The sequence below is a fragment of the Podarcis muralis genome, chromosome 5 (assembly GCF_964188315.1).
Source record: "Podarcis muralis chromosome 5, rPodMur119.hap1.1, whole genome shotgun sequence".
In the NCBI taxonomy this organism is placed as follows: domain Eukaryota; kingdom Metazoa; phylum Chordata; class Lepidosauria; order Squamata; family Lacertidae; genus Podarcis; species Podarcis muralis.
Genome location: NC_135659.1, coordinates 45,811,925 through 45,838,485, shown reverse-complemented (window position 1 = coordinate 45,838,485; position 26,561 = coordinate 45,811,925). Strand labels below are relative to the sequence as shown.

General features: G+C 45.1%; 1 protein-coding gene across 4 annotated transcripts; it reads left to right on the top strand.

The window, feature by feature from the left end:
* Positions 1 to 627: 627 nt before the first annotated feature.
* PODN (podocan) lies at positions 628 to 26,271 on the top strand. 4 transcript variants are annotated; one of them, XM_028733454.2, is made up of 12 exons: positions 628 to 773; positions 1,618 to 1,776; positions 4,644 to 4,912; positions 5,996 to 6,089; positions 8,690 to 8,754; positions 11,581 to 11,690; positions 13,134 to 13,290; positions 14,944 to 15,059; positions 15,898 to 16,555; positions 20,677 to 20,825; positions 22,116 to 22,330; positions 25,594 to 26,271. In XM_028733454.2, exons 3-11 carry the CDS (start codon positions 4,649 to 4,651, stop codon positions 22,291 to 22,293), a joined length of 1,791 nt encoding a protein of 596 aa, XP_028589287.2. In that variant the 5' UTR covers positions 628 to 773; positions 1,618 to 1,776; positions 4,644 to 4,648; the 3' UTR covers positions 22,294 to 22,330; positions 25,594 to 26,271. The 4 variants fall into 4 exon arrangements, with proteins under 4 accessions (XP_028589287.2, XP_028589288.2, XP_077784852.1 ...); XM_077928725.1 differs by having other exon boundaries at positions 654 to 773; positions 1,547 to 1,776; XM_028733455.2 differs by lacking the exon at positions 1,618 to 1,776 and having other exon boundaries at positions 641 to 773.
* The last annotated feature ends 290 nt before the right edge of the window (positions 26,272 to 26,561 follow it).

The window sequence follows — 26,561 nt, the reverse complement described above, 5'->3', positions numbered from 1 at the left end:
CAGATGCAGCACTTTGCACCATGGACCTGTGCCTAGAAACATAGCACAAAATAAAGTATGGATGAGCCCTTAGTTTGCCCATATTGAGGTGTGGGCAAGAGGAAGCTTAAAAATGCTGCTTGGGTTCAAAAAGTTTGAGAAATGCTTTTAAAGCAAATGCCAACTGAGGGCATCTTTTTCATGCACTAGTATGATTAAGTCAGGTGTGGGGAACTGGCTAAGGCTATACTATTCCAAATGTTTCCCTGTTTTGATTTAAGGCAGTGATGGCCCAACTTGGCCCTCCAGCTGTTTTGGGACTACAATTCCCATCATCCCTGACCACTGGTCCTGTTAGCTAGGGATGATGGGAGTTGTAGTCCCAAAACATCTGGAGGGCCGAGTTTGGCCATCACTGATTTAAGGCCTCCAAACTCACCATACATACTGTGTGTGTGTGTGTTTTCTGATACTGCTGTTGCATGTGTGGTCCTGAGGTCATAGAGTTCAGAATAAACCTTAGATCTGAGTCAGTTTGCACCAAGCAGCCAGTTTGCTTTATACAAATATGCACTTCCCTCACACCAGCTTTTGGGAATAGCTTAATGGTCCAGAGGTGGATCCATTCCAGTTAAAGTAAGCCAAGATTTTGGGGGTGGGGAAGGTGGAGGGAGAGGAAACAATAAGACTTTAGTCTGAGCAAATGCTCATGTGAATTGGGAAAGGAAGACTGAGGAATTTTTGATGCCCAGCAAGAACCCAAAGGGGAGTGGTTTCCTGCAGGCTTCTCACAGGTATGTTAAGGTTACAAAAGGGGAAATTATTTGTAGTGCATGGTGTCTTTTAATGCATGCCATTTCTGTGAAAGAAATTTCTTTCCCATTTAAATTTGCATGGTCTCTGGAAGTGCTGCTGTGACTGCGGCTCACAAATCATGTTACGTTACAGAGAAAACGTAGCTCTCCCATGGAAAAAATGACAATGTGGAGATAGTGCTTGCTGCTGATTATGGTATCCCAAAGAAAAAGTGGCAGAAACAGGATTGGAGGGAAATGTCTCACTGAGGGGAATCCCAAGTTGCCTGAAGTCTCACATAATAAAGACCTGTCAGTATACTGAAAACCCAAAGGAAAGGGATAGGAATGAATGAATGACATCTGTTCCCTTTTTAAAATTCAAAAACAAAGAGAAAGTATTGCGACACCTTAAAAACTAGCAAGAATATTATTTTATTCAGGCAACCCAAGTTGGGTAGCCACCAAAATGTAGAATCCAGAATTTGTCAGGCAAAAATGTCAAACAGGAGGCAGGACTGTCGAGAAAACACACACACTTTTAAACCCTTTGCTCTGTCTGCCTCATGTATAGATTACTGCTCCTTCTCCTTTACCTTGTTATTCCTGTGAGTTGTGCTGATAAAAAGTGACTGGAAGTTTAATCTTTGTCCAAGCCACTGAATACATACAGCTATTAATTTCTCCCTCCTCTTCTGCCTCCTGCCCCCTCTTCCACTCTCTTCTCTTACATTTTCCCATATGGTGACTTTGGAAAATTCCTCTCTGCATAGGAAAGGACAGGAAATTCTCTTTGGGAGAGAGAGTTGCCTATTCCTCTCTCCCCCCCCCTCTCCCTTTCTAGTTCTGCTGATCACATCTGGAAAGGATCTGACTTGGGAAAGGGGGAAAGTGTTCGGCGCTTCGAGTGTGTAATTGACATGGCATGAGCAAGCGGAGCCTTTGGGGGGGCAACAAGAGAAACGCTTTTCTCCAGACACTCATCACCACCAGCTAAACAGAGGTGAGTTTTTGTTTTCTGCACTTTTTACTCTCTGACAATAGCATGACAACTTGGAGGGCAGAGAACAGCTTCTTTGGTTTTTTGTTTTTGCCGCGGCTGCTTGAAAACTCATTATGCACACCTAAACATGCATAACCTGCTAATTGGAGGGTGTAACAGTGCCTCACAGCAAGAGAGCCACAGGCACTGTGCATGTCTAATTGCTTTTTCTGGAAAACAACCCCTGAACCTTCCAAGCACTGCTGGGCACATAATTCACCACCGGTGCTGCAGATGCAGGGCTTTGGGAGGCAGAGATGCTATTCTGGACCTCAAAACAAAACCAGTATGTTCTGGCTTCTTAAGCAGAAGAAACTTTATACATCTCTCTCGCTGTACTTTGCTGAGACAGGCGCAGGATTTGAGCCAAACTTTGGTGGGCTCTCTGCAGAGACTTGGGAGATGAAGCCAAAGTGAGACAACAAACCTAGGATAAGTTTATGTAACAACTTAAAGAGGAGGGGGGAAACCCATCTTAAGGCTTTCTTCAAACTGCAAAAGAAATCAGAATAGCTTGCTGGGTTTGTCAGTCTTGCCAGCAGATGTTTTTTTTATCCCAAGTGTCTTTCTTTGGTACCGGAGTAGTGACTGCTACAAAAGCTCAAGACAGATGGATGTCAGTGGCATGGGTTCCTTCTAGCTTCATAGTGGAGTGGACCAGGCAAAACTCTGCCAAAAGGAAAATTGAATAATCTTTGTATGACTTTATACTCCAATAAAGCACACCTGAGGTCAAATGAGATGCTCCCACTTTGAAGTGAGTGCAATTGCCATTAAATACTCATCTGACACATTCAGAAATTTACAAATTTGCTGCAGCATACACAGCATGTCAGGAAGATATGCAGTAGTGGGTGTTGCAGTCCCAGAAAAGGAAGTCATTTAAGGTTTGATGATAGAAACTGGATTGTGGACAACAAACAGCTTGGATCTGGTTCGTGAAACTTAGCCAGAACAAAATCCTCCTCTTTGGGGATATTCTGCAGACAATGGTTTAACTATTTGCTCTGTCACATGCTTACTGAGTTGTTATGGGCAAAAGCCTCTCTCTCTCTCTCTCTGAAAATGGAGAAAACAATAAACAGGGAAGTAACATGCAATTGTTTTGGTGGCATAGAATCACAGAATTGGAAGGGACCCTGAGGGTCCTCTAGTCCAACCCCCTGCAATGCAGGAATCTCAATTAAAACATATGTGACAGATGGCCATCTGTTGCACATGGTTATATAAAGTTACAAGCTGAATTACAGTAAGCCATGAGAATCAGAAGGTTGTATGAAAGGACTTACAGAAGAGCTGGGTTTTAAGGAAGGATTGGAAAGAAACGAGAGGCACCACCACCCAGGTGTTGGAACAGGAGGAGCTAAGTTTGCAGGCAGCAGGGATGTATTAGGAATGTCAGTGAAAAAGAAAGATAATGCAGTGGTGTAGAGGCAAGGGCAAGGAGTTTGTGCTGGACCTGGGAACAGACAGGATGTTATTGTAACGATTTAAGGAGTTGGGGACACGTGGCCAGAGTAATGAGAGGTGAATGATTTTGGGAACCAAGTGCAGGATACAGGTGAAGGGACCAAGGTGAGGCAATGCAAGACCAAATATAAGGATGCAGTAGCCTAGTCAAGAAAGATGCAGATCAGAGTGATTGCAAGGGAACAGATAGGATGCAATGCTGCAACAGGTGATGCAGCACAACAAAAGCGGGTTTAGGGCAGCGTGACTGGTTCTGCCACACTGGGCTCTGAGCCTAGGGGGCGCTGCAGGGTGTTGCTATGATGTGGATTGAGCAGAACGGAAGGTGAGGGGGTGCGTTCCGAATTTTAGCCTTACACAGGGTACTGCTGAAATTTGAAAGACCAAAGTCTGTTGCTGCAACACGCCGTGTCTGTGGCTTGAGTATAGAGAACAAAGGCAACAGGTCCGTTCAACTGGGTGGATGGCAACTTTGTCAATTGATAAGGAAAGAATACAAGGAGAAGAGAAAATGGAAAGAAATGTGAGAATTTCAGTCTTGGACATACTGAGCTTCAAATGAGGAGGGTGTCAGTTGTCAAATCCTAGTGTTGCAGCTATAAGAAAACCTGCAGCTGTCAACATTTTACCTTTTGCACAGCTGCTAAGGTAAAGAAGCTTTTGTTTTTTCTTTCTGGTGACCCCACTTGGGAAAGGAAGAAAGCTAAGCATCTTCTTGTATTTGCAAATCGTCCTATGTCGACCTGTGACTTAGCACCAGGTTGGAGAATCTTTTCAGCCCAGCCCTGAGGTCCCCAACTCCTGACGGCATCTGCAAAGCTGAACTGAGAAGGGAGATCCAAGCAAAGGTTGAAGTCCTGCTTGGATCAGCTAGACTGGAGTTCCCATTCCAAAACTCCTAAACTCCAGAGTGTCACCATGGTTTGGTAGCTCCTCCGTGGAAAGAATCTCAGTGGGGCTTGCATTTGGTGTCAAATTTCAAAAGCATTAAATACAAGCTCCACTTGCCAAGGGACAATCAGAAGTGCATTTTAAGACTTCTGACTGTTTCTTTGCAGGTGCAGTTGTATGTTGTCATATATGGGGGTGTGTGGAGTGGGCATGGCTTGGTGAAATGGCCTCACAGGCCAAATCAGAACCCACCGACCCCCAGGCATGATGGAGCCAATGGACTGGAGGTCCCTTTCCAGTGACTTAGCAATTAAGCCACACTTCCAAGCATTTAATCTTCAGGGTCTGGTAGTAAATGAATTGTCAGATGTCCATATTCCTTTGTGCCATTGTAGAGGTTCAAGCCTACCTTTAAAAAGAGCTGCTATTAACTGATCCCCAACTCACTGATGTTTCCTTGATTTCAGTGGAAATGTACTTAAAGTTCGGGTCCCTGTTCCCTGTGCTATGGCTCTTGGCACTTAGCTCCAGCAGGATTCAAGCTCGGAAGAATGCAGACAGCAATGAGTTCCCAGAAGATTCATCGGAACTAATCGACCCAGAACGTAATTCCTTGGCTCCAGATTGTCCTAAAAAATGCACTTGCAGTCCAGAAGGAATTGTGGATTGTGGAGGATTTTCACTGAAAGAATTTCCCATAGATGTACCAGAACTGACAAGCCACCTTTCCTTACAGGTATTGTAAAACTAAACATGGACTGCAAACTGTTTGTGGGATCAGGCCCACAGTTTTCTTGTAGCTGTTCATAATGATGTTTGTACAATACAGGGCCTAAAGCAAAGGTATCAAGTCTGGCTAAGGGAAAAGGTATTATGAAAATATTGATTTGTGGCCTATTTGTGGAAGAGTGCAGTGTGAGCTAAGGCATTCTTAGCTTATTGTACTAGTCATACAGGGTGCTTCCAGATAGCTTGTTTACTACACATTCATCCTGGTTTGTTTGCAGGGAGACTAGATGACAGCTATTTAATGAACATTCATTCTGACTTATTTGCAGGAGGTTAGATAATGCAGCATCAAAGCAAGTGCTATCAGACATTTCCCAGTGTATTTTCCCATCACTTTTATAGTCGCAAAAAGTCCAATCTTTTGGGGAGACGGGGTTGCTGTGCAAGTCCTCCACATCCTCAATTTAACGTCATGTGAGTGTTGCTGTTGTCAGGCTGCAGGATTCAGTCTGGAAGTGCCCCTAGACACAGCTATATTATCAGTGAGGATGCAAAATTCTGCACAAACATACGTTGTAAAATTCAGTAATCTTCCACATCCACTATGGCCTACATCCAAAGAACTGCACGACTTGTCTGCATGCTTAAGGAATGTTTGGGCTTACATAATAGCCACCCACAACCTTCTTTTTGAGCTGAAGGGGGTTTTCAAAGCAGTTTGAAATAGGACGTGAGTGTTTGCACTTCAAAAAGAAAATACTCGTTTTTTAAAAAATCAGCTGGGCAAGTCCAAGTTCTTGGGTGCCTCTAAAGCAGCTCTTTGATTCTGGCCCATATGATTTGCCTGGTTCTGTCTTGTGCTCTCTCTCTCTGTGCATGTGTCTGCTGCAGCACAAGCAAAAGCTTGTGCTCCAAAGCAGCTGCATCAGCAGGACAGAAGGCTGAACAGCTCCATCCCACCAGCCCATTTTAGAGAGAAGCGATCCTGCCATTCAAATCCAGGTGAAGATTCTCGGAAGCGCCCTTTCGTTTCAATGGGGAATGTTCCCATGTGCCTCGAGGTCCTGATAAATCTTTTCACTTCTTTCAGAACAATCAGATAGAAGAAATCTTTCCAGAGGAGCTGGCACGTCTTTACAGGCTAGAAACACTCAACTTGCAAAATAATAGACTCACTTCCAAAGGTAAGCTGCAAAAATCCAGACTGGCCTCTTAACTCCTGATTCACTGTCTTTCATTGGACTAGGAGGAATGTTGATGCTTGCCAATGACTAACACTGCATATCACCCACTAGGAGGAGTGAAATGTAATTTGATCCCCTCTTTCCTTGGCTTAAAGTAACTCTTGATAGTATTGTAAAGTCCTAATTTCCGGAACTTTATAAGTTTGGTGCAGGTGCTATCCACATGCATGATATGTAAAAGAGCTACGTACATACAGATATACAGAGAGAAGAGGGTGGGAAAGACAGAATGAAGGCAAACACTCTTGTGCATACTCAGAACTTGGTTATATCTGGGGAGGGACGCAGGTGGTGCTGTAGTGTAAACCACCAAGCCTCTAGGGCTTGCTGATTGTAAGGTCGGCAGTTCGAATCCCTGCAACATGTTGAGCTCCCATTGCTCTGTCCCTGCTCCTGCCAACCTAGCAGTTTGAAAGCATACCAGCGTGAGAATATAAATAGGTGCTGCTGCGACAGAAAGGTAAATGGCATTTCAGTGCACTCTGACACTCATCACGGTGACCTGTTGCACGGGAAAGCTGTCTGTGGACAAACGCCAGCCCCCTTGGCCTGAAAGCGGACATGAGTGCTTCACCCCATAGTCAGATTCGACTGGACTTAACTGTCCAGGGGTCCTTTACCTTTACCTTTACCTATAGCTGGGGATGAAGATTGAAGGGATGTGGGTCACATAGAAGAAGTGGGTTTTGAGGAGGGGTTTGACGTGGGGAGAGAGATAGCACGTGCAGGGACTGTGGAGTTGTTTAAGGTAGGCAGAAGGCGGTTTGGGAACCTCTGGTAAGATCTCATTGAGACAAAATGAGGCAATTGCCTCAGGCAACGGGTGTCTGTGGATTTGTATTCCCAGCCTCCCTCCCCCTCCCCCACTGGCCTTGCCAGACAGCTACTGCCTGCCTGCACAGCTACTCACACTGTATATATGTAGTTCTGCAGAGCCATTCCCTGCTTTTCCCCTCTCTGCCACCACCATGGCCCCCACTTGCTCACCTCTTCCCCTCATTAACTGCTTTGCTGCTACTAATTTAGCAGTGGCAGCATTGACCATACCTCTGCTCCCACTCCTGTTTGTCTTACTCTGAGGAAGGGCCAGGAAGGGATTATTTAGAGAAGGTGTTCTCAGAGTGAGGCTGAGCGGAGGAAGAGCCAGAGGCAATAGCATGGCCTCTGGTGCCAGCTCATTAGTGGTGGCAAAACAATTAACAAGGAAGCTGGGAAAGGAGCAGAGAGGGATGCTAGTGGAACACTTTGTGTTGCCTTTGTCTCTGGATGATTTGCAGCAGATTGACATAATTTTCGGAGGTCACATTCACACTATGGCTTAACTCTAACCGCCCCCTTCCCCAAATTAAAAGGTAAAGGTACCCCTGCCCGTACGGGCCAGTCTTGACAGACTCTGGGGTTGTGCGCCCATCTCACTCAAGAGGCCGGGGGCCAGCGCTGTCCGCAAACACTTCCGGGTCACGTGGCCAGCGTGACAAAGCTGCATCTGGCGAGCCAGCGCAGCACACGGAAACGCCGTTTACCTTCCCGCCAGTAAGCGGTCCCTATTTATCTACCTGCACCCGGGGGTGCTTTCGAACTGCTAGGTTGGCAGGCGCTGGGACCGAGCAGTGGGAGCGCACCCCGCCGCGGGGATTCGAACTGCCGACCATACGATCGACAAGCCCTAGGCGCTGAGGCTTTTACCCTCAGCGCCACCCACGTCCCTTTCCCAAATTATGCTGCTGCAATTAAGAAATCTTGAGGAGAATCCAGGTGTGTGCTTATGTGTGTTCAAGTCTGGGACTGAAAACCAATTACCGGTAATAGTCCAAGTGTATGTTTGGAAGCACCTTGTTGCTTCCTTCTACGTGAAGGAAGCAACATTCCAAAAATTCAGTTGGTGGAGAAACTTCAGGTCTACGCTCTCAATAAAAGCCTTTTACTGGAGACCACATTTAAGAGAATAGGAGACCTTTGGTTGTCTGAGGGCAGGCATTGCCAGATAGCATGGGCTTCATGTACATGTCGGTCTTTAGAGATCCATTGAAAATGCTTCACTACAAAAAGAAAATAGTACCCTGATTATGGACACAAGTACAAATGTTAACCTACAACAGCCTACTCTGCAGACCCTTAAAGGCTAAGTCTAATCCACATCTTTTGTAACGACTTGTTTTTATTTTGGGATGCAAGCATGCTCACAGCTAGTTCTATGTGTCAAAGAGGGCTTTGGGCTTATATTAGGGGCGGGGGTGGGGTGAGCTGCATAGGAAGCTACATTTGAAACTGAGGGGGACTTTCAAAAGCAAATTGTAATCTGGAATGACCTGCTGCTCAAAACATGAAAGAAATTCTCACTGGAAATGGTGAAACCTTTGGGTGTGCCTAAAGTAGCTCTTTGGGTTCCAACTTACATAAAGATAAAAATTAAATACGAATCTGATATTTCTAGTCATTTTTTAAAGGGTAAGAATGATGATCATAGATTAAAATCCTTTAGTTGCTCATTGGCAACTCCTGAGGGGTACTAATTGTCAAAATATTCCTATTATTTGAAGGACTTCCAGAAGAAGTGTTTGACCAGCTGGAGAACTTGAATTACCTGTATCTTGCCAATAATCAGGTAAGCAAATGTGGTCTTACAAGAGCTGCTGTTGGTTATGTGTGTATGGACTGGGGACCAGGAGCCCTTTTTAGCCAAGGGCCACATTCCCTCATGGGGAACCGTGGTGGGAGCAATAGATATTTCTTTTGGACTTCTACTGTATTCACAGGATTTTACACCCACACACCCCCATCTCCACCCAGGCAAATAAGAAGAGTGATGACATTTCAAGGCCACAATCTGGGCAGGCAAGAGCACACAAGGAGCGGGTGGAGCAAAATCAATGAGGGGTATGGCATGGAGTCTGGACAGAGAGGCCCAGAAGGTCACATTTGGCCCCTGAGCTGGAGGTTCCCCACCCTTGGTTGAGATAAACACTTTACCTAGTTTCTTCGTTTAGTATTGCTTGAGGAATTCATTATTTGCATGAACTGACTGATCCCAGAGAGACTAATGTGTGGATCTATGTCGCAATGCAATTCTTGGCTCGAAAAACATATAAAACTTATGAAATGCCCATTCAGAACAAAATACATTTGGAAATGAATATTTTGTGAGACAATATGTTGAAAAATACTTATTTAAATGTGCATGTTTTAAAGTTAGAAATGCAGATGAATTAAGAAACAAGACAGAACGGACTTATGAAAAAGCACCTGTGAAACTGACATGAGTTGAAAGAGACTGAATCATCCCTTTCTTCGTAACTAAAGAGTAGTTTGACAGTGGCTTGCTTTTCAACTGTATTAGAGTTGAAAAGCTTAGAGTGTTAGAACTTTAAAGATGCAGTTGGGACCGTGACGTGCTACAGACAGACAGCAGTAAACAGTTTCATGGTGTTCCATAGCTGTGGCCCTTGAAACTTCCATTTTCCACAGCACCGACTGTATTGGTGTAGCAGTAGCTGATCATTGACAATCTGAGTGGTTATCATATCAAAGGAAACTGCATTGACTCCACCAACTCTTTCAAATGAGTTTACCCTGTTGTGGGTTAGGTGCAGTATCAAACTGCTTCTCCAGTAACATCATGTCCTTTCCTCCCATTTACAGCAATTTTCCATGTAACAGTTTTGGCAGTGAACAGCTGCAAAAAAAAAGAAGAACACGAGCCAGGCTGTGACTAATATTCCAGAACGTTTCTGTCCAATTCCACCCCCCCCACCCAGCTCTATGTGATAAAATGGCCATTAACCTCCCTGTTCCTGCTGCAGAAGAAAATTGTATCTGAATAATAGAAGCAAAACTTTGAATATGGTATACACATGCAAACATAGCTTGGTAGCTTTACATATTCAGAACCATGGTGAAAATACTGAGAACTAGGACACTGAAGTAAACAGTGCAGTATAGCCAAGGCCCATACTTAGCATGAGGGCAAGGATATGCTGGAGACAGGGTGCTTTCACAAGAATCATGTACTGTTATGTGCTTGGCAATTTTGACTAGAAGACCACATATAAGGCTTGATGATAATATATACCTATGCCAAACGGAAATAAAAATATCTGTAGCAGGAAATCTAAAATTCATCTGAGAAAATGTAACTTCTGAAACAGTATTAGAAGTGGGACCTGCAACAAAATGTTGCAGCGTGGAGTGTTTCTGGTTGGGATGCCAGGCAGCCTGCCATGCCCTTCTCCTGGATTCCATTTCTGTCCCAAAATGTCAACCAGCATTCTATGAAAACTGAGCATATTCAGTCTTCATTGGACTGTTTTGGGTGAATCACCCTCACCTCAGTGGTCCCCCCCCCCTTTGAAATTGCTTTTGTACTTCTGTAAACCTTGGAGCTTCACTGAACCTGTTGATACATTTTTATTTTTTTTATAGTACCACTTTGGCTATGAAAGCAAAGCATTAAAAGTTACATAAGCTGAACGTAAAAAAAAATATAGTGGGAATATTGTACGCACATTTGCAATTTGAATCTCCAGAATTTAATTTCCCAACTCATTTTTAATTTATTTATTTTTAAAGAGACAAATTCTTGGGTCTTTCCTGTTGATAATATATGTTAAAACTTAAAGCGATCCAGTTCCCCAGCCTTGTGTTATTGGCAGTGTTATTAAGTAACCACCTTGTCAAATGTAGTACGGTACTAAAATCTTAAAACTAACAGGATTCATAAGTACGAATTTTGAAAATAAACTACATTAGAAGAGCACACATTTAAATTTTCCACAAGCAAATTTGTATTAAGAGCATATTCTTTCTGAATAATTTCATTTCTTTCACAATATGTCTTTCCTCTGTTCTGTACAATGCTCAGCTTCCAACAGACACTAAATAAATATTGAATAATATATTCATAGTTTGTCCATTACAATCTAACATGCCTGCAGACAAGGTTACAGCTCACAAAGTAAACCCATGTCTTTCAAAGATAGCGTGAGAAGAAGTACCCTTCAGAAATTTGATGAAAACTCAGAGGGGGAGCCTGTCATATACTCTTGTTTTCTCATGAGATTTTTCCAGGAAAAGTCACTGAACTATTTCTTGAAAGGATTATAAACGTAGCATAACATTTATTTACTCTCTGAATCCACTATTTCCCCCCAGTATTAACAAAACAAAATATGTCTCAATACAAACAAAACTCCTTCCAGGGACGCTGAAACAAAAAATTAACTGTTTCCTACAGTGTTTACTTATATTTGTGAGGAAGACAGAAATCCTCATTGCTGTGAGGGAGCTTCACTTTTCGGAGATTGACCTTGTTAGGTTTCCTCATTGAAACAAATAGCCTGATAATCTTTTGTTGCAAAACTGGCAATGGTGGCGGTTTGAAGCCTTGTGTCTCAGACCACAATATCCTCTTCTGGCACCATATTTTGTTTTCCAGCTCACGGCGGCTCCGAAATGCCTCCCGAGGACCTTGATCAGTGCTGATTTTGCAGCCAATAATCTCACTAAGATTTATGAGCTCACATTCGGACAGAAGCCAAACCTGAGGTAAACAGAGGGGTTAAGAGGCAACTGTAAGAGGAAGAATGTCGCACTGCTTCTGTGGCAGATGGGAGAAAGTAATTGTTTAGTAAAAACCACTTGCGGCCTACAAATTGTAGCCAGAGGAAAAGAATTGTTTATCTTTGAAGACGAATTAATTCTGGTGGCTTCTGTTGGATGTCATTTGCATGCAAATAGCAGTTTTGCTGGAAAGTGTCTCAGAATACTGTAACAGAAATTCAGCTCATTGGTTTTGTGATCAGTTTGTCCAGGAGTAGAGATTCCCAACATCACCCCTCAAAGATTTGCTAGCAAATACTTCATAAACAAGAATAAGGAAGACTACATAGATCAGGTATGCGGCCCAGTATTTGTTGGACTGTAGCACACATCATGCCTGATCATTGGCCATGCTGGCTGAGGCTGATGGGTAGAACAACATTTGGAGGACCACAGTTTCTCTATCCAGTAATGAAGTCTGATACAGAATTCTCCTCCACAATTTATAGTTGAGGTTACCTTCTGTTTAGGGACTTTGGTTTTGGGGGGGTAAAGCTTTCTATTGGGACTGCGGCAGGAATAAAAAAACTAGGTGAGTATCAGAGCTTCAGTCTTATGTAGTCTTTAAGTTTCAGGATCTGAAGGAATAAAACCAGAGGATCATAATGAAAAGCAATGAGTGGCTCCTTAGGAGGCCTCAGGGCTCTCAGTACTCCAGCAACCAGGGTGGGTTAGTAGCCCCACATCCAAAAGGATGGCAATGGGTAGCAGTCATCAGCCTGTATTTAAGGCAAGGGCAGGCAACATGACCTGGGGGCTCAGCCCAGCCCCCCTAGGTTTCCCAATTGATCCCAAGGCTCAACAAGGTGAGGAGGAGCTCCTGATCAATAGTTGTTTTTTTTATAATATTTATTCAAGATTTTTTACATTTATCACCCAACATATATAATCCCATACCCAACAGTACAGTATACAAACACAAAAAAATAACAATAACAATACATACATAAAAGAAAAAAGAAAGAAAAAAAAGACAAAAAACAAAATTATAACATCGTATCCAAGTTCTTAATATTCATGCTTTCCTTACTTTTGGACTTCCTCACATCTTCCATTCCTGCTTTCCAGGTTTATAAAATTCTTTACAGCAAATTATCACCTTATTTTAATTTCTTATTTGTATTTTTCCCCATATTATACCTCTAATTTTAGATTTATTTTCCAAACACTTGAGTACTTAATTAGGTATAATTTCAACCAAAATAAAATTAACTTTTTCCTCCAATTTCACCTATTCTCAGGTTCTTATCAGCTAACTTACTGATGCCACATTTGTTTCACCTCCTGATCAATAGTTTTTAGAGGTCATTTTCATAAAACTTTATGAAACAAAACCAAGTAGCTATATCTGCACTCATTCCCAACTTAGTCTATTTCCATTTCCGGTAGGTCAGTGTACCTTCACAACAATAAACTGGAAGATGCTGGATTACCAGAAAGCATGTTCAATGGTTCTGATAATGTGGAGGTCTTGATCATGTCCAGCAATTTCTTAAAATACGTTCCAAAGAATTTACCATCAGCACTGTATAAACTACATCTAAAGGTAAGATGGCAATTCTATTACAGTAGTTCTTCTCCTTGGGGATGGGATTGTGCTTCTTTACATGGCAGGAAATCACACTTTGTAAATCTGATTCCTTTGAAATCACCACATGTCTATCTAGCTGTCTGTCTGTTTTTCTGTCTATCATGTTTGTGGGTTGTGCTCTCTGTCCAAGAGTATCTGAGGTATTCTGTGGCTAGGAGTGCTTATGTCCAACGTAAGCTTGTTTGCCAGCTACAGCCATTCCTGGACTGGCATAGCCTGGCCTCAGCTGTGCACAGTCTAGTGACCTGCTACTTTATGCACTTTACATGGGGCTACCCTTGAAGGCTGTCTAGAGGCTGCAGCTAGTAGCTGTCAGCTAGCGTAGAATGCAGTTGCTAAGCTGGAAAGTGGGGTACTTCAATGGAACCATGTGACACAGGTCCTGAAAGCACTGTACTGGCCAAATTCAAGGTGTCAGTACTAGCATATAAGTGGGACGCGGGTGGCGCTGTGGGTAAAACCTCAGCACCTAGGACTTGCCGATCGCATGGTGGGCGGTTCGAATCCCCGTGGCGGGGTGAGCTCCCGTCGTTCGGTCCCAGCTCCTGCCCACCTAGCAGTTCGAAAGCACCCCTAAGTGCAAGTAGATAAATAGGTACCGCTTTATAGCGGGAAGGTAAACGGCGTTTCCGTGTGCTGCGTTGGTGCAGGCTCGCCAGAGCAGCTTCGTCATGCTGGCCACGTGACCCGGAAGTGTCTCCGGACAGCGCTGGCTCCCGGCCTCTAGAGTGAGATGAGCGCACAACCCTAGAGTCTGTCAAGACTGGCCCGTATGGGCAGGGGTACCTTTACCTTTACCTTACTAGCATATAAATCATCATCATCATCATCATCATCATCATCCACAAATTGCTTGGGACCCAAGTAGCTAAAATAGCAGCTTTCCCAATACCAACCACCTCAGACCCTACAATTGGCAGAGAAGGCCTTGCTGGTAGTACCGCCACTAGAGGCTGCCCAGTTGGCGCTGACCTGTAACAGGGCCTTTTCAGTGGTGGTTCCCCAGTTGTAGAATTCCCTCCCTAGTGAGGTGCATCTGTCTCCATCGTTATTAATTTTCAGAAGAAATTTAAAAACATTTCTATTTATCCAGGAATTTGTTAGCTGCAGAAAACTGTTTTTGGCAACTCTAATATCACTGTGGGACGCGGGTGGCGCTGTGGGCAAAAGTCTCAGCGCCTAGGGCTTGCCGATCGAAAGGTCGACGGTTCGAATCCCCACGGCGGGGTGCGCTCCCGTTGCTCGGTCCCAGCGCCTGCCAACCTAGCAGTTCGAAAGCACCCCCAGGTGCAAGTAGATAAATAGGGACCGCTTACTGGCGGGAAGGTAAACGGCGTTTCTGTGTGCTGCGCTGGCTCGCCAGATGCAGCTTGTCACGCTGGCCACGTGACCCGGAAGTGTCTCCGGACAGCGCTGGCCCCCGGCCTCTTGAGTGAGATGGGCGCACAACCCTAGAGTCTGTCAAGACTGGCCCGTACGGGCAGGGGTACCTTTACCTTTTACCTTTAATATGACTGTACCACCTCAGAGATGTCCACCTTGTACTTTGAGGACTATGATGTTAGGATGAACAAATTCATGATCTACTTCCTGTGTTTCTTATGGCAGAACAACAAATTGGAGAAGATTCCTAAAGGAGCTTTTAGTGAGCTTTCAGGACTTCGAGAGCTGTATTTGCAGAACAACAAACTGACAAATGAGGGCATGGACAATGAAACCTTTTGGTGAGCATGTTGATTTTCTTTAGCGGATGTCAGCCACATGTTGCCTTACAGCTATTCTACTTTGTTAATAATTTGTCAACACATTAAGAACAATTACAACACATCCAATCTCCTATAAGCTGTGTTTTTTGTGGTATTATGGAATACTGCCACCTCTTCTTTCTTTGCTGCCCATGGCATCCATTTTGTGCTGGCACGCACAACATTTTTATCAATATATGAGAATTGACACTTTTTTTTAATACCCAAAACAGGGCTGCATATGAGAATAACTTTCCCTCTATTTTTGTTAGGCACTGCGATTGAATTGACTCTCTGAAAATAACTGTTCATTTTCTGAGCTAATGCAAAGCTTGGGAAATAATCCCACACTCTATGCTTCCAAGCACCCAGATTCAAACTCTGATTTTGTTTCCTAGTTTAGAGTTGACGATTAAACCACAGTTTTCTGACTGGGATATAAAGGGAAACTGTGGCATATGGAGGTCTTTCATTAGATCCTATGAGTAGTTAGAGGAGGGAGCATAAATGTTTTTGCAGAACACTTAAGTTCAAATCAAAAGCTACTAAGTTATTAAGTTAGGCTATAAAGTGGAGGTGGAACATGTGGGGCTGATGGAACCCAACAATCAGCTAATCTTGCTTCTGATATTGTTAGACCCCATCTTACATCAACCCCAGCAAGCTTGCCTAAAATTAAAAGGTCAAGGATGATGAGAGATGGAGCCCAGCAACAGCTGGAAGGGCACAAGTTTCTCACCCCACTTTATAGATTTCCATTCATTTTTTTAAAAAAAGTTTAACTAAGAACATTCATTTCACCCCTTTTTCTTCCAAGGAAACTTTCGAGCCTCGAGTACCTGGATTTGTCCAGCAATAACCTTTCCCAGATCCCAAGTGGCTTACCTCGAAACATCGTCCTTCTCCACCTAGAGAAGAATGCAATTAAGTCAATAGGCAGGGATGTCTTGACCCAGATCAAGAACCTGGAATACCTTCTGCTTCACAATAACAAGTTGAAGGCCTGGGGGATCCACCCTCAGGCTTTCCATGGCCTGAAGAAGTTACACACAGTCCACTTGTACAACAACCAGCTGGAAAAGATCCCCAGTGGGCTGCCCAGACGGGTTAAAACTCTTATGATTCTTCACAACCAGATATCGGAAATTAACAGAAATGATTTTGCTACCACTTATTTTATGGAGGAGCTAAACCTTAGTTACAATAAGATCACCAGCTCACAGATTCATCGGGAGGCTTTCCGTAAGCTGAGGCTACTGAAATCTTTGGATCTTTCAGGCAATAATCTCAATACCATGCCTTACGGCTTCCCAAAGAACCTGCTAAGCCTGAAACTGAAAGTGAACGAGATCAGCTCTATTCCCAGGCGCACGTTATCTGGGATGTCAAAGCTGCAGGAGCTGTATTTGAGCAACAACAAATTGAAAGTTGGTTCAATATACAGTGGGTCGTGGCAGGATCTCACCAGTCTCAAGGTACAAGCATGTCACTGATATTGTGCGACTATTTCATTTAGACATAAACACAGAATAAAGTCAATACATCAGCAAAGAAATCCAACTTCCGTAATTGAAATAGATTTTGCAAACAGAAGGAATTATGCAAGTATACTTACTATGAAAAGAAAAGGAAGTAGAATGTTGTGTTATTTCACCACAGAATCTGGAAGCTTGGGGCAAGATCGAAGGGCAGTACATAAAGGCAAAGGGGGGGGCATAGGTGTGTTGTGTTGAGACGCCAAAAAAAGGATGGCAAGAATTATAAAGAGACAAACAGTTGGTGTTGTACAATAGCATTTCAAAGAGAGATTTTCAAGGCCTCCAGTTTGTTTTATAAGACTAGCAATTATATGATTAACAGTACATGCAAATGAGTTCAGTTTTCAAGTGTAATAATTTAAATTTGAAATTGGTTTGAGGTAATGAACTTCATTTGCAGAAGTACAGTTTTCAGCTAAGATTGTGAATCTCTGGATCAGGGTGAACATTGTATGTAAAACTCAAGGAAGTGGAAGCAGGGAACTGGGAAATATTTATCTCCTCTGATCTGAAGATTGGTCCAAATGGGCTAGTTACAGATGTAAGAAATTCTACCAGGATGGCATAGTATTGGTGCAGAAAAGCTATATGTTTTGGAAGTTGGTTTTCAGATGGGATGTCATTCCATCAAAAACAGAAACAAGAGTGGAAATCCCCACAGTTTGCATGTTCATTAGAGGTTAGGAACAGAAATCACGTAAGTGAATATGAGCAGTCTTCAGTGTCATTGGGTTTTTCTGTACACAAATGTTACGTACATAATTGCATTATTTGCTGTATTGTGTTTGACATTTCCCTTCCAATGAAATGCATTTAAATTAATTATATAATTAATTTCCTAAGTTTCGGCCACAGCAGATAGTGAAACTAATAATAGCATAGATTTTAGTGAAAGCTGAACTGTAGTGCAAAGGAAACAGTGCTGACTGCAATGAACCCAGGATGGGATGGAAGTCACTGCCTCCTTATATCTCTACTTTTCACTCAGATGACAAGCCTGTAGAGCTGTTTCCAGATATGAAAAGAAGAAAAATATCAGAAGTTTTCTCAGGAAAAGGTGTCTTCAGAGATATTTAAGCTCAGCTCTAGAACCTACTAGTTTCCTGAGACAGGATGGTCAATGGAAGACTCCAGCATCTGCACAGATTTCTTATGTTGCTCTTCCATAAAGATCTATTGAGAAGGTCCTGCTGGCATAAAGTTTAGAGAACTAGGGTTAAATGAAAATACATTCTTGGTGGCTGCTTCACAGCCATTAAACTCTCCTGGAGACCCCCCAGATTCTGAACCTGAGCTTTCTGGGGGAAGCATTGCAAACCCTTGTCACTAAGTATAGCTTTCTGTAACTTTGGTTAAAACGGTAGAGAGGAGGGCATATGTTAAAATGGCTCTCACACTAGGCTCTATAGTTCATTAAAACACACACACACACACAAAACTTTGTGGTCTTGCCATCTATATAAAAAAGTTAGTGGTTATTGAAGACACAGATTATTACACTGCCCCACCCCGCCCCACCCCTGCCAGATGAGACAGGTGAGAAACAGTAAGTTAATGAATATGGGTTTAGGTGTCAACCATGGGTTTTATTGTTATTTATTTTGCCTTTTAAACAACTCTGCTTTTCTTGGCTCCAGTTGGGACCAAAAAGCAAAAGTGCTCAAGTGGCATATTTAGCCAGAAACTGGCTGAACTAGTTTTTCATAGAAAGATGTTTTTGCGTGATTTCCAGCTCTGTTTCTCCAAAGCCAAATATATTGAGTAATCTTTGTGTGAGAGCTTGAACTTCTGGCTGCTTCTCCAGTCTGCTGATTCCAGTCTGGAATGTTCTTCAGAAAGGCAGAATCCTTTCATTATATAAATTTAATATTTAGCTCATTTTATTTTGAGTAAGGCCCTGTAGGAATTGGGGGGAATTGGAGCACTGCCTTTTGCAGAGCTTTGCTTTGCCTATACCCATAGGATTTTTTTTGGGGGGGGGGGGAATTGTTTGTTTAATAAATTTCTGAGAAGACAGACAATGACACTGTTTAAAGAATGACGCTTGTTCTAAGAACAGGAGCAATTTAAGCCCCCAAAGATCTGCTCACTTGACACTTTCCCAGATTGAGGGTGGATTTTTCATGATCACAATCATTTAACATCACCAGTCCTGAAAAAAACCAGCCTGGGAGGAATTCAGCATTGCTCTATGTGTAAATCATTATGTCAGCGCAAACATTTCAGCTTGCTAGGTGGAATTATCTCCCCATGGGCTGTTCCTTTTTTCGTATTAATATATACATAAACACACACACACACATTGGATATTCATTTAATTCCTGATGTTCATCGTAAATTTTATATTAACTTGAACCTTGCATAGCCTATGATGTAAGTTAATTGGAGTTGAATTACCATACGATCAATGTTAATGTTGGCTAATGGCTAACTTCATCACCTCAACAGTCAATCAATGAGGCAGAAGTTAAAGTGAATACACATTTCAGCTGTACCCACTTAGCAGACAGTTAAGATCAAACTTTGACGGTGGTGGTAGCTGACTAAAAATATAAGCAAAGATGTAATCATGTTAACAATAGTCTAAAAATAAAAATAAATCTGATATTGAGACAATCTGCAGGAAGTCACTGAAAGCAAGACCACTTCACAAAGATAGCAAGTAAGCAAACTCTGGGCTGGTTGAGTCCTCAGCCCACTTGTAGCACATTTCTCCACCACCCCTACACCTCACAGAGCTGCAATTCCTTTCCCTCCCCCCCCCCCACCTTAGCAAACTACAGTTCCCAGGATTCTTCAGGGGAAGTCATGGACTTTAAATGTATGGTGTATACGCAGACTTAGACTTACTTGCAAGTAAAGAAGTGTTTTCTTCTATAATAACATGTGTTTCTCTGTAAAAATGCTTCATGCAAGTATATGAATTGTGCTCTTCATGAACGACCTCACTGGCCCAGGCTGGAGAGGTTACTGTGAGACAGCTCACTCAGGAGGTTAGTACAGTGATACCTCAGGTAAAGAACTTAATTCGTTCTGGAGGTCTGTTCTTAACCTGAACCACCACTTTAGCTAATGGGGCCTCCCGCTGCCGCCGTGCTGCTACTGCACAATTTCTGTTCTCATCCTGAAGCAAAGTTCTTAACCGGAGGTACTATTTCTGGGTTAGCGGAGTCTGTAACTTGAAGCGTCTGTAACCTGAGGTACCACTGTATCTGTGTTTGGAGAATATTCAAGTTTTTGCCTGGGGGAAAGCCCTCCAAGTCCACAGTAGGAGCAAACAAGCTTCAAATGCATAATTTGAAGTCACAAGTCACTAGGCCATTCTCTTCCCCGTGCCCTACTCACGTGTCCAGAATTCTGAGAATTCTCAGAATTCTGAGCATCAAATGCCAAACACTGTGGTGTGTGCTGCAGATTCAACAGCAGCTGCAGCTGTTACTGTTCAGCTGGCCAGGCTGTCAGAACAAAGCTACAGGAAATGGGCCAAGAGGAAGAAAGCTGATGCAGAGGCAACCAAGGAGGGAAGCTGGGACTGCTGCTCACTTGTTGCTATGGCCACACTTCAATACAAATGTCCAACATTAGGTGGGCCAAAAGGAAGGGTAATTGACTAGGAGGAGAGACCTGAAAGAATGGTTTACAAGGCACAGGAGAACAGGCAATACAGCGGTACCCCGGGTTACATACACTTCAGGTTACATATGCTTCAGGTTACAGACTCCGCTAACCCAGAAATATTACCTTGGGTTAAGAACTTTGCTTCAGGATGAGAACAGAAATTGTGCTCCTGTGGCATGGCAGCAGCAGGAGGCCCCATTCGCTAAAGTGGTGCTTCAGGTTAAGAACAGTTTTAGGTTAAGAACAGACCTCTGGAACGAATTAAGTACTTAACCCGAGGTACCACTGTAATCCAAAGGACCAGAGAAGGTGAAAGCAAGGGCCAAAGGAAACAAAGCTCAACATTTTTGTACAGTATAATCAATCTAGCCCATTTCAAAGCAAACTGATTTCCATTAATTACTTCCAACTAATGTTGTGCTGTCTGTTTTTCCTTTCAGATATTAGACATAGCTGGCAATCAGCTGACTTCTATTCCATCTGATTTGCCAGAATCTCTAGAGTATCTGTACCTCCAGAACAACAAGATTACCACAGTGCCAGAGAATGCCTTTGAATCCACACCCAACATAAAGGGAATTTATCTCAGGTTTGTAGTCCAGAAGAAAGGTTCCCTTGCCTGACCGAGATGCATCCAGTCAAGGGCAAGGCTGAGAAAACTCTTCTTTGGAACACCTAAAGTGTTTAGACAGGCCTGGTGGGATTTGTTGCATGTTAAGTTGAACAACGGAATACCACCCACTCAGTGCTGTATCTAAAATTGCCATTAAGAGTCTCCTCAGTTTTATAAGCGGTTGATTATATGGCATGAGGAGATGCAATTCAAGAAGTCCCAAAGCCCTCTTGGTCATGCAGAACCTAGCTGTGTGATTGTTGAATTCTGGCCTTAGCCCTTTGCAGGTAACCAGGGTACAAATGACCAATGATCCAAACGTTCAGATTACTTTTGCTAATCCAGATGTGAACATAAGGAGAGTTCTACTGGATCAGACCAAAAGTCGATCTAGCCCAGCATTGTGCTTTCACAAGTGGCCAACTAGATGCCTATGGGAAGCCTATAAGCAGAACATGAGCATGATAACATTCTCCGAATCATAGGTAAAGGTAAAGGGACCCCTGACCATTAGGTCCAGTCATGACCGACTCTGGGGTTGTGGCACTCATCTCACTTTATTGGCCGAGGGAGCTGGCGTACAGCTTCCGGATCATGTGGCCAGCATGACTAAGCCACTTCTGGCAAACTGGAGCAGGGCACAGAAACACTGTTTTCCTTCCCGCCGGAGGGGTACCTATTTATCTACTTGCACTTTGACGTGCTTTCGAACTGCTAGGTTGGCAGGAGCAGGGACCAGGCAGGGACCAAGCTCACCCCATCGCGGGGATTCGAACCACTGACCTTCTGATCGGCAAGTCCTAGGCTCTGTGGTTTAACCCACAGCGTCACCTGTGTCCCTAATCATGTTCTGCAGCAACTGGTATCCAGATGCATTCTGAATTATGACTAGTTAACCAAGTTGGGAGCCATCACTAAATTTTGTGAAAGTGAGTTCCATCATTTAGCTATGCAGTCCTTAAGGAAATACTTCATTTTGTCTGTCTAGGAGATTAGATGGATTGTCTCTATCAGGGCTGTCCAGAAGGTAGATCAGGATCTACTGGTAGATCTTTGGGTTAATAACAGTTTGATTATGATGGAACAACCTCCCCCCTCACTCCTCCTGCATGTGTTCTCCTATTGGTTCTCCTGACGTCCCCACAGCTAATTGAGGGGACTTGGGGGTGAGGAGAATTGTACAAACAGGAGCACTTGCACTGGCTCCTTCTAGTGGGACTACTTACTAAGTTCTAACACCAGAAACTCTCTTTTTTTATCTTCAAGGTTTAACAAGATTGCATTCAATGCAGTAAAAGAAAGCACATTCCAGAGGCTGAAACATCTACAGGTGTTGGACATAGAAGGAAACTTTGAATTCAGCGACCCTTTGAAGAATAGGGATCATTCGGAGGAGGAAATGGAAGAGGAGGAGGAGGAGGAAGAACAGGAGGTCGAGGAATAATGAAGATAAACTTTGATTGAACCAAGTGTATCACATGGTAGAAAATTACTTTCAATGCTATTCTAGTTATATAGTTTACACAACCTGCTTTTCTATGGCACCCTCAGCCTGTACACAAAATAATATTTGTGACCCAATTCTGTTAGTGGTTGGGTTGACAGATACCGTATTTTTCGCACGATTGGACGCACCGGACCATAGGACGCACCTAGTTTTTTTGGGGGGGAATAAAGGAAAAAAATTTCCCCTTTATTTCCCCCCCAAAAGCAGGTCAGGGAAACCGAACCAGGTCGAGGAACAGCGGGATAGTGGCGCTGCGCCTCCCTGCTGTCCCCCAAGCTTGTGGGGCTGGCCGATGTCTGTCTGGCGGGCGGGGAGCTCTGCTTCAGGGCGCCCCACCCGCCAGGCAGCAGGCTGCTATCCGCAGCGTGGGGAGCCCTGTGGGGAACTCCTGCAAGGTTCCCCACTCTGCGGATGTATGCCTGGCGCGAGGGGCGCTCTGCTTCAGGGCGCCCCACCCGCCAGGCAGCAGGCTGCTATCCGCAGCGTGGGGAGCCTTGTTGGGAACTCCTGCAAGCCTCCCCACTCTGCGGATGTCTGCCTGGCGCGAGGGGCGCTCTGCTTCAGGGCGCCCCACCCGCCAGGCAGCAGGCTGCTATCCGCAGCGTGGGGAGCCTTGTCGGGAACTCCTGCAAGGCTCCCCACTCTGCGGATGTATGCCTGGCGCGAGGGGCGCTCTGCTTCAGGGCGCCCCACCCGCCAGGCAGCAGGCTGCTATCCGCAGCGTGGGGAGCCTTGTCGGGAACTCCTGCAAGCCTCCCCACTCTGGGGATGTCTGCCTGGCGCGAGGGGCGCTCTGCTTCAGGGCGCCCCACCCGCCAGGCAGCAGGCTGCTATCCGCAGCGTGGGGAGCCTTGTCGGGAACTCCTGCAAGCCTCCCCACTCTGCGGATGTCTGCCTGGCGCGAGGGGCGCTCTGCTTCAGGGCGCCCCACCCGCCAGGCAGCAGGCTGCTATCCGCAGCGTGGGGAGCCTTGTCGGGAACTCCTGCAAGGCTCCCCACTCTGCGGATGTATGCCTGGCGCGAGGGGCGCTCTGCTTCAGGGCGCCCCACCCGCCAGGCAGCAGGCTGCTATCCGCAGCGTGGGGAGCCCTGTGGGGAATTCCTGCAAGGCTCCCCATGCTGCGGATGTGTTCCCGAAGCGCCTGGAGCTCTGCTTTCAGGGCGCCTGGAACTCCGGGAAGCAGGCTGAGCGGAGCGCTAATCCCGAAGCCCCAAGCTTCGGGATTAGCGCGGCGCTTCGCTAGCCCTGGGAGAGCCACGCAACGTCGCGGGGCTCTCCCAGGGCTAGCGAGACCTTGCCGGCACCCAGAAGCTTGGGGCGCGCTGAGCTCCACGCGCCCCAAGCTTCGGGATTAGCGCGGCGCTTCGCTAGCCCTGGGAGAGCCACGCAACGTCGCGGGGCTCTCCCAGGGCTGGCGAGACCTTGCCGGCACCCAGAAGCTTGGGGCGCGCTGAGCTCCACGCGCCCCAAGCTTCGGGATTAGCCCGGCGCTTCGCTAGCCCTGGGAGAGCCACGCAACGTCGCGGGGCTCTCCCAGGGCTAGCGAGACCTTGCCGGCACCCAGAAGCTTGGGGCGCGCTGAGCTCCACGCGCCCCAAGCTTCGGGATTAGCGCGGCGCTTCGCTAGCCCTGGGAGAGCCACGCAACGTCGCGGGGCTCTCCCAGGGCTAGCGAGACCTTGCCGGCACCCAGAAGCTTGGGGCGCGCTGAGCTCCACGCGCCCCAAGCTTCGGGATTAGCGCGGCGCTTCGCTAGCCCTGGGAGAGCCACGCAACGTCGCGGGGCTCTCCCAGGACTAGCGAGACCTTGCCGGCACCCAGAAGCTTGGGGCGCGCTGAGCTCCACGCGCCCCAAGCTTCGGGATTAGCGCGGCGCTTCGCTAGCCCTGGGAGAGCCACGCAACGTCGAGGGGCTCTCCCAGGGCTAGCGAGACCTTGCCAGCACCCAGAAGCTTGGGGCGCGCTGAGCTCCACGCGCCCCAAGCTTCGGGATTAGCGCGGCGCTTCACTAGCCCTGGGAGAGCCACGCAACGTCGCGGGGCTCTCCCAGGGCTAGCGAGACCTTGCCGGCACCCAGAAGCTTGGGGCGTGCTGTGCTCCGCACGCCCCAAGCTTCTGGATTAGTGCAGCGGTCCGCTAGCCGTGGGAGAGCTGGGTCTCCCACGGCTAGCGGATAGCTTCCTGAAGCCTGGAGAGCGAGAGGGGTCGGTGCGCACCGACCCCTCTCACTCTCCAGGCTTCAGCGAAAGCCTGCATTCGCTCCATAGGACGCACACACATTTTCCCTTGCTTTTTGGGAGGGAAAAAGTGCGTCCTATGGTGTGAAAAATACGGTAAATATATATGAAGGTGCATGAATGTGTGTTGGTACAATGTCAGAAGTGGACACATCACCAGGTGACCAAGTGTTGCATAGGGATAGCAATATGTGCCCCAGCAGTAATGCCTAATCCCTTGTGGCTTTCTGGAATGGCACAGTTAACTCATACCTGGTGCTTGTATGTTTGCTGTAGTTACATCAGTTTTCATTCCTGATCCTGTAGCTCAGGTGTACTTTCAGTTCATAACCACTGTGGGATAGCATTATTCCTGTATGAGTGTGTCCTGGGAGCATAGAAAACAGCCTCTCTGTGGCTATCTCTATGCACTGGCCATACTTGCAACGGCACATAAAGAGGTATTTCTGTGGCTGCTGTGCAGCATAAAATGTAAGAAGCTGTTGTCTCCTGAATCAGACGAACCTTTGGTCCATCTAGCTGAGTGCTGCCTACACTGATTGGCAGCAGCTCTCCAGTGTTTTTGAAAGGAGTTTCTCTGGCATCTAGCTGGAGATGTCAGGAATTAAACCTGAGCCTTTGGGCATGCAAGTGCTCTACCACTGAGCTATATAGCCCTTTCCCAGTTTTTAACACTTCTTTTTTCCTGAGTCTGGGGATTATTTGGAAGACTTGTTTTTATTCAAGCTTTTATTTTCTTTTTGGTTTTTAAGGACATTCTTAAGTCCTTTGCTTCTGATTTCCTTGCTACTAACCACCCTGGATAACTGGATAGAGCAGGCTTTATAAAACCTAAATGAATACATTTCTGCCTTGAGTTCTGATTCTTTGCTTAGGTTCTTGACTGCATTTTGAAAGGTAGCTGCCAGCGTTATGAATTGGGATAAAAATAAATGAATAATGAACTGGGATGAGCATGCAACAAATACATGATTAAAATTTTGATTCTCATGTTTTTCAGGAACTCCTTCAGCAAAGCGGCATGCATCCCTGTGTTTATGTATCTATATATATCTGTATCTCCATAGATATACAGAGAGCAAACAGTGCAATGAATTTCATGCAGGCGGTTGGCTCATGTGATGGTGCTTGGCCAGGCCAGCTGAAGAGAGTCTGCTCATGTTGGGGGGAGATCCCCAAGTGCCACCCCATGTCTTATACTTCATCTTGTCCAAGTACTTTCTGGATCATCAGGGATTCTGGGGGAGTTTTCAAAAGCTGGCTTTTGTCCCCCTTCTGTCACTTCTCTCACAGTTTTCCTATGCAAATGAAAGTGAAACTCTTTAGAGCAAGTTCCCTCAAACAGTGTTTCTGTGTCACTGCATTTCAATGAACCACTGCGCTCAGTGATGGGAGAAGGGAGAGCATCCCGTGTGGTTTTGTTTTGTAGAACAACCTGAGGCATCTCAGAACCATCAGATGGCAATAAGACTGACTCACCACACTGGACATTTCTGTCCCCTTTTTTTGGTTCAGTTCAGTATGTATATTTGGATTAAGAAAGAAATCCTATTACGGCTGGATCCCATATATAATTTATCCCCATTCCCAAAGCCTGCAATATGCATCCACCTTTATGAAGGTTTAAAATATCAAATTATTATGTTTTGTGAAAATTAAAATATATTTTTGCCTTTGAGAGATTTGTTCCTTTGTGTGTGTGGGAGCTGGGTGGTTGCTAATATGCCTTGGACAAAGGAAATCATAGGGACATATAAAGTTAGTCCATCTAACTAACTTTATTGGTCTTCAGTTAGTGGGTCGGGACCTACCACTGCATTACAGTCTGACCTAAGGCGGGTCACAACAACACTGTACAAATATAGGATAAAGAGAAGTGGATCCTCAAGTACATTTTTGGAATGTACCTCTTCCCACTTTTTCTTTAAGAAATATTGTCTTTGATGCCTCTTCTCATTTGGGTTCTCA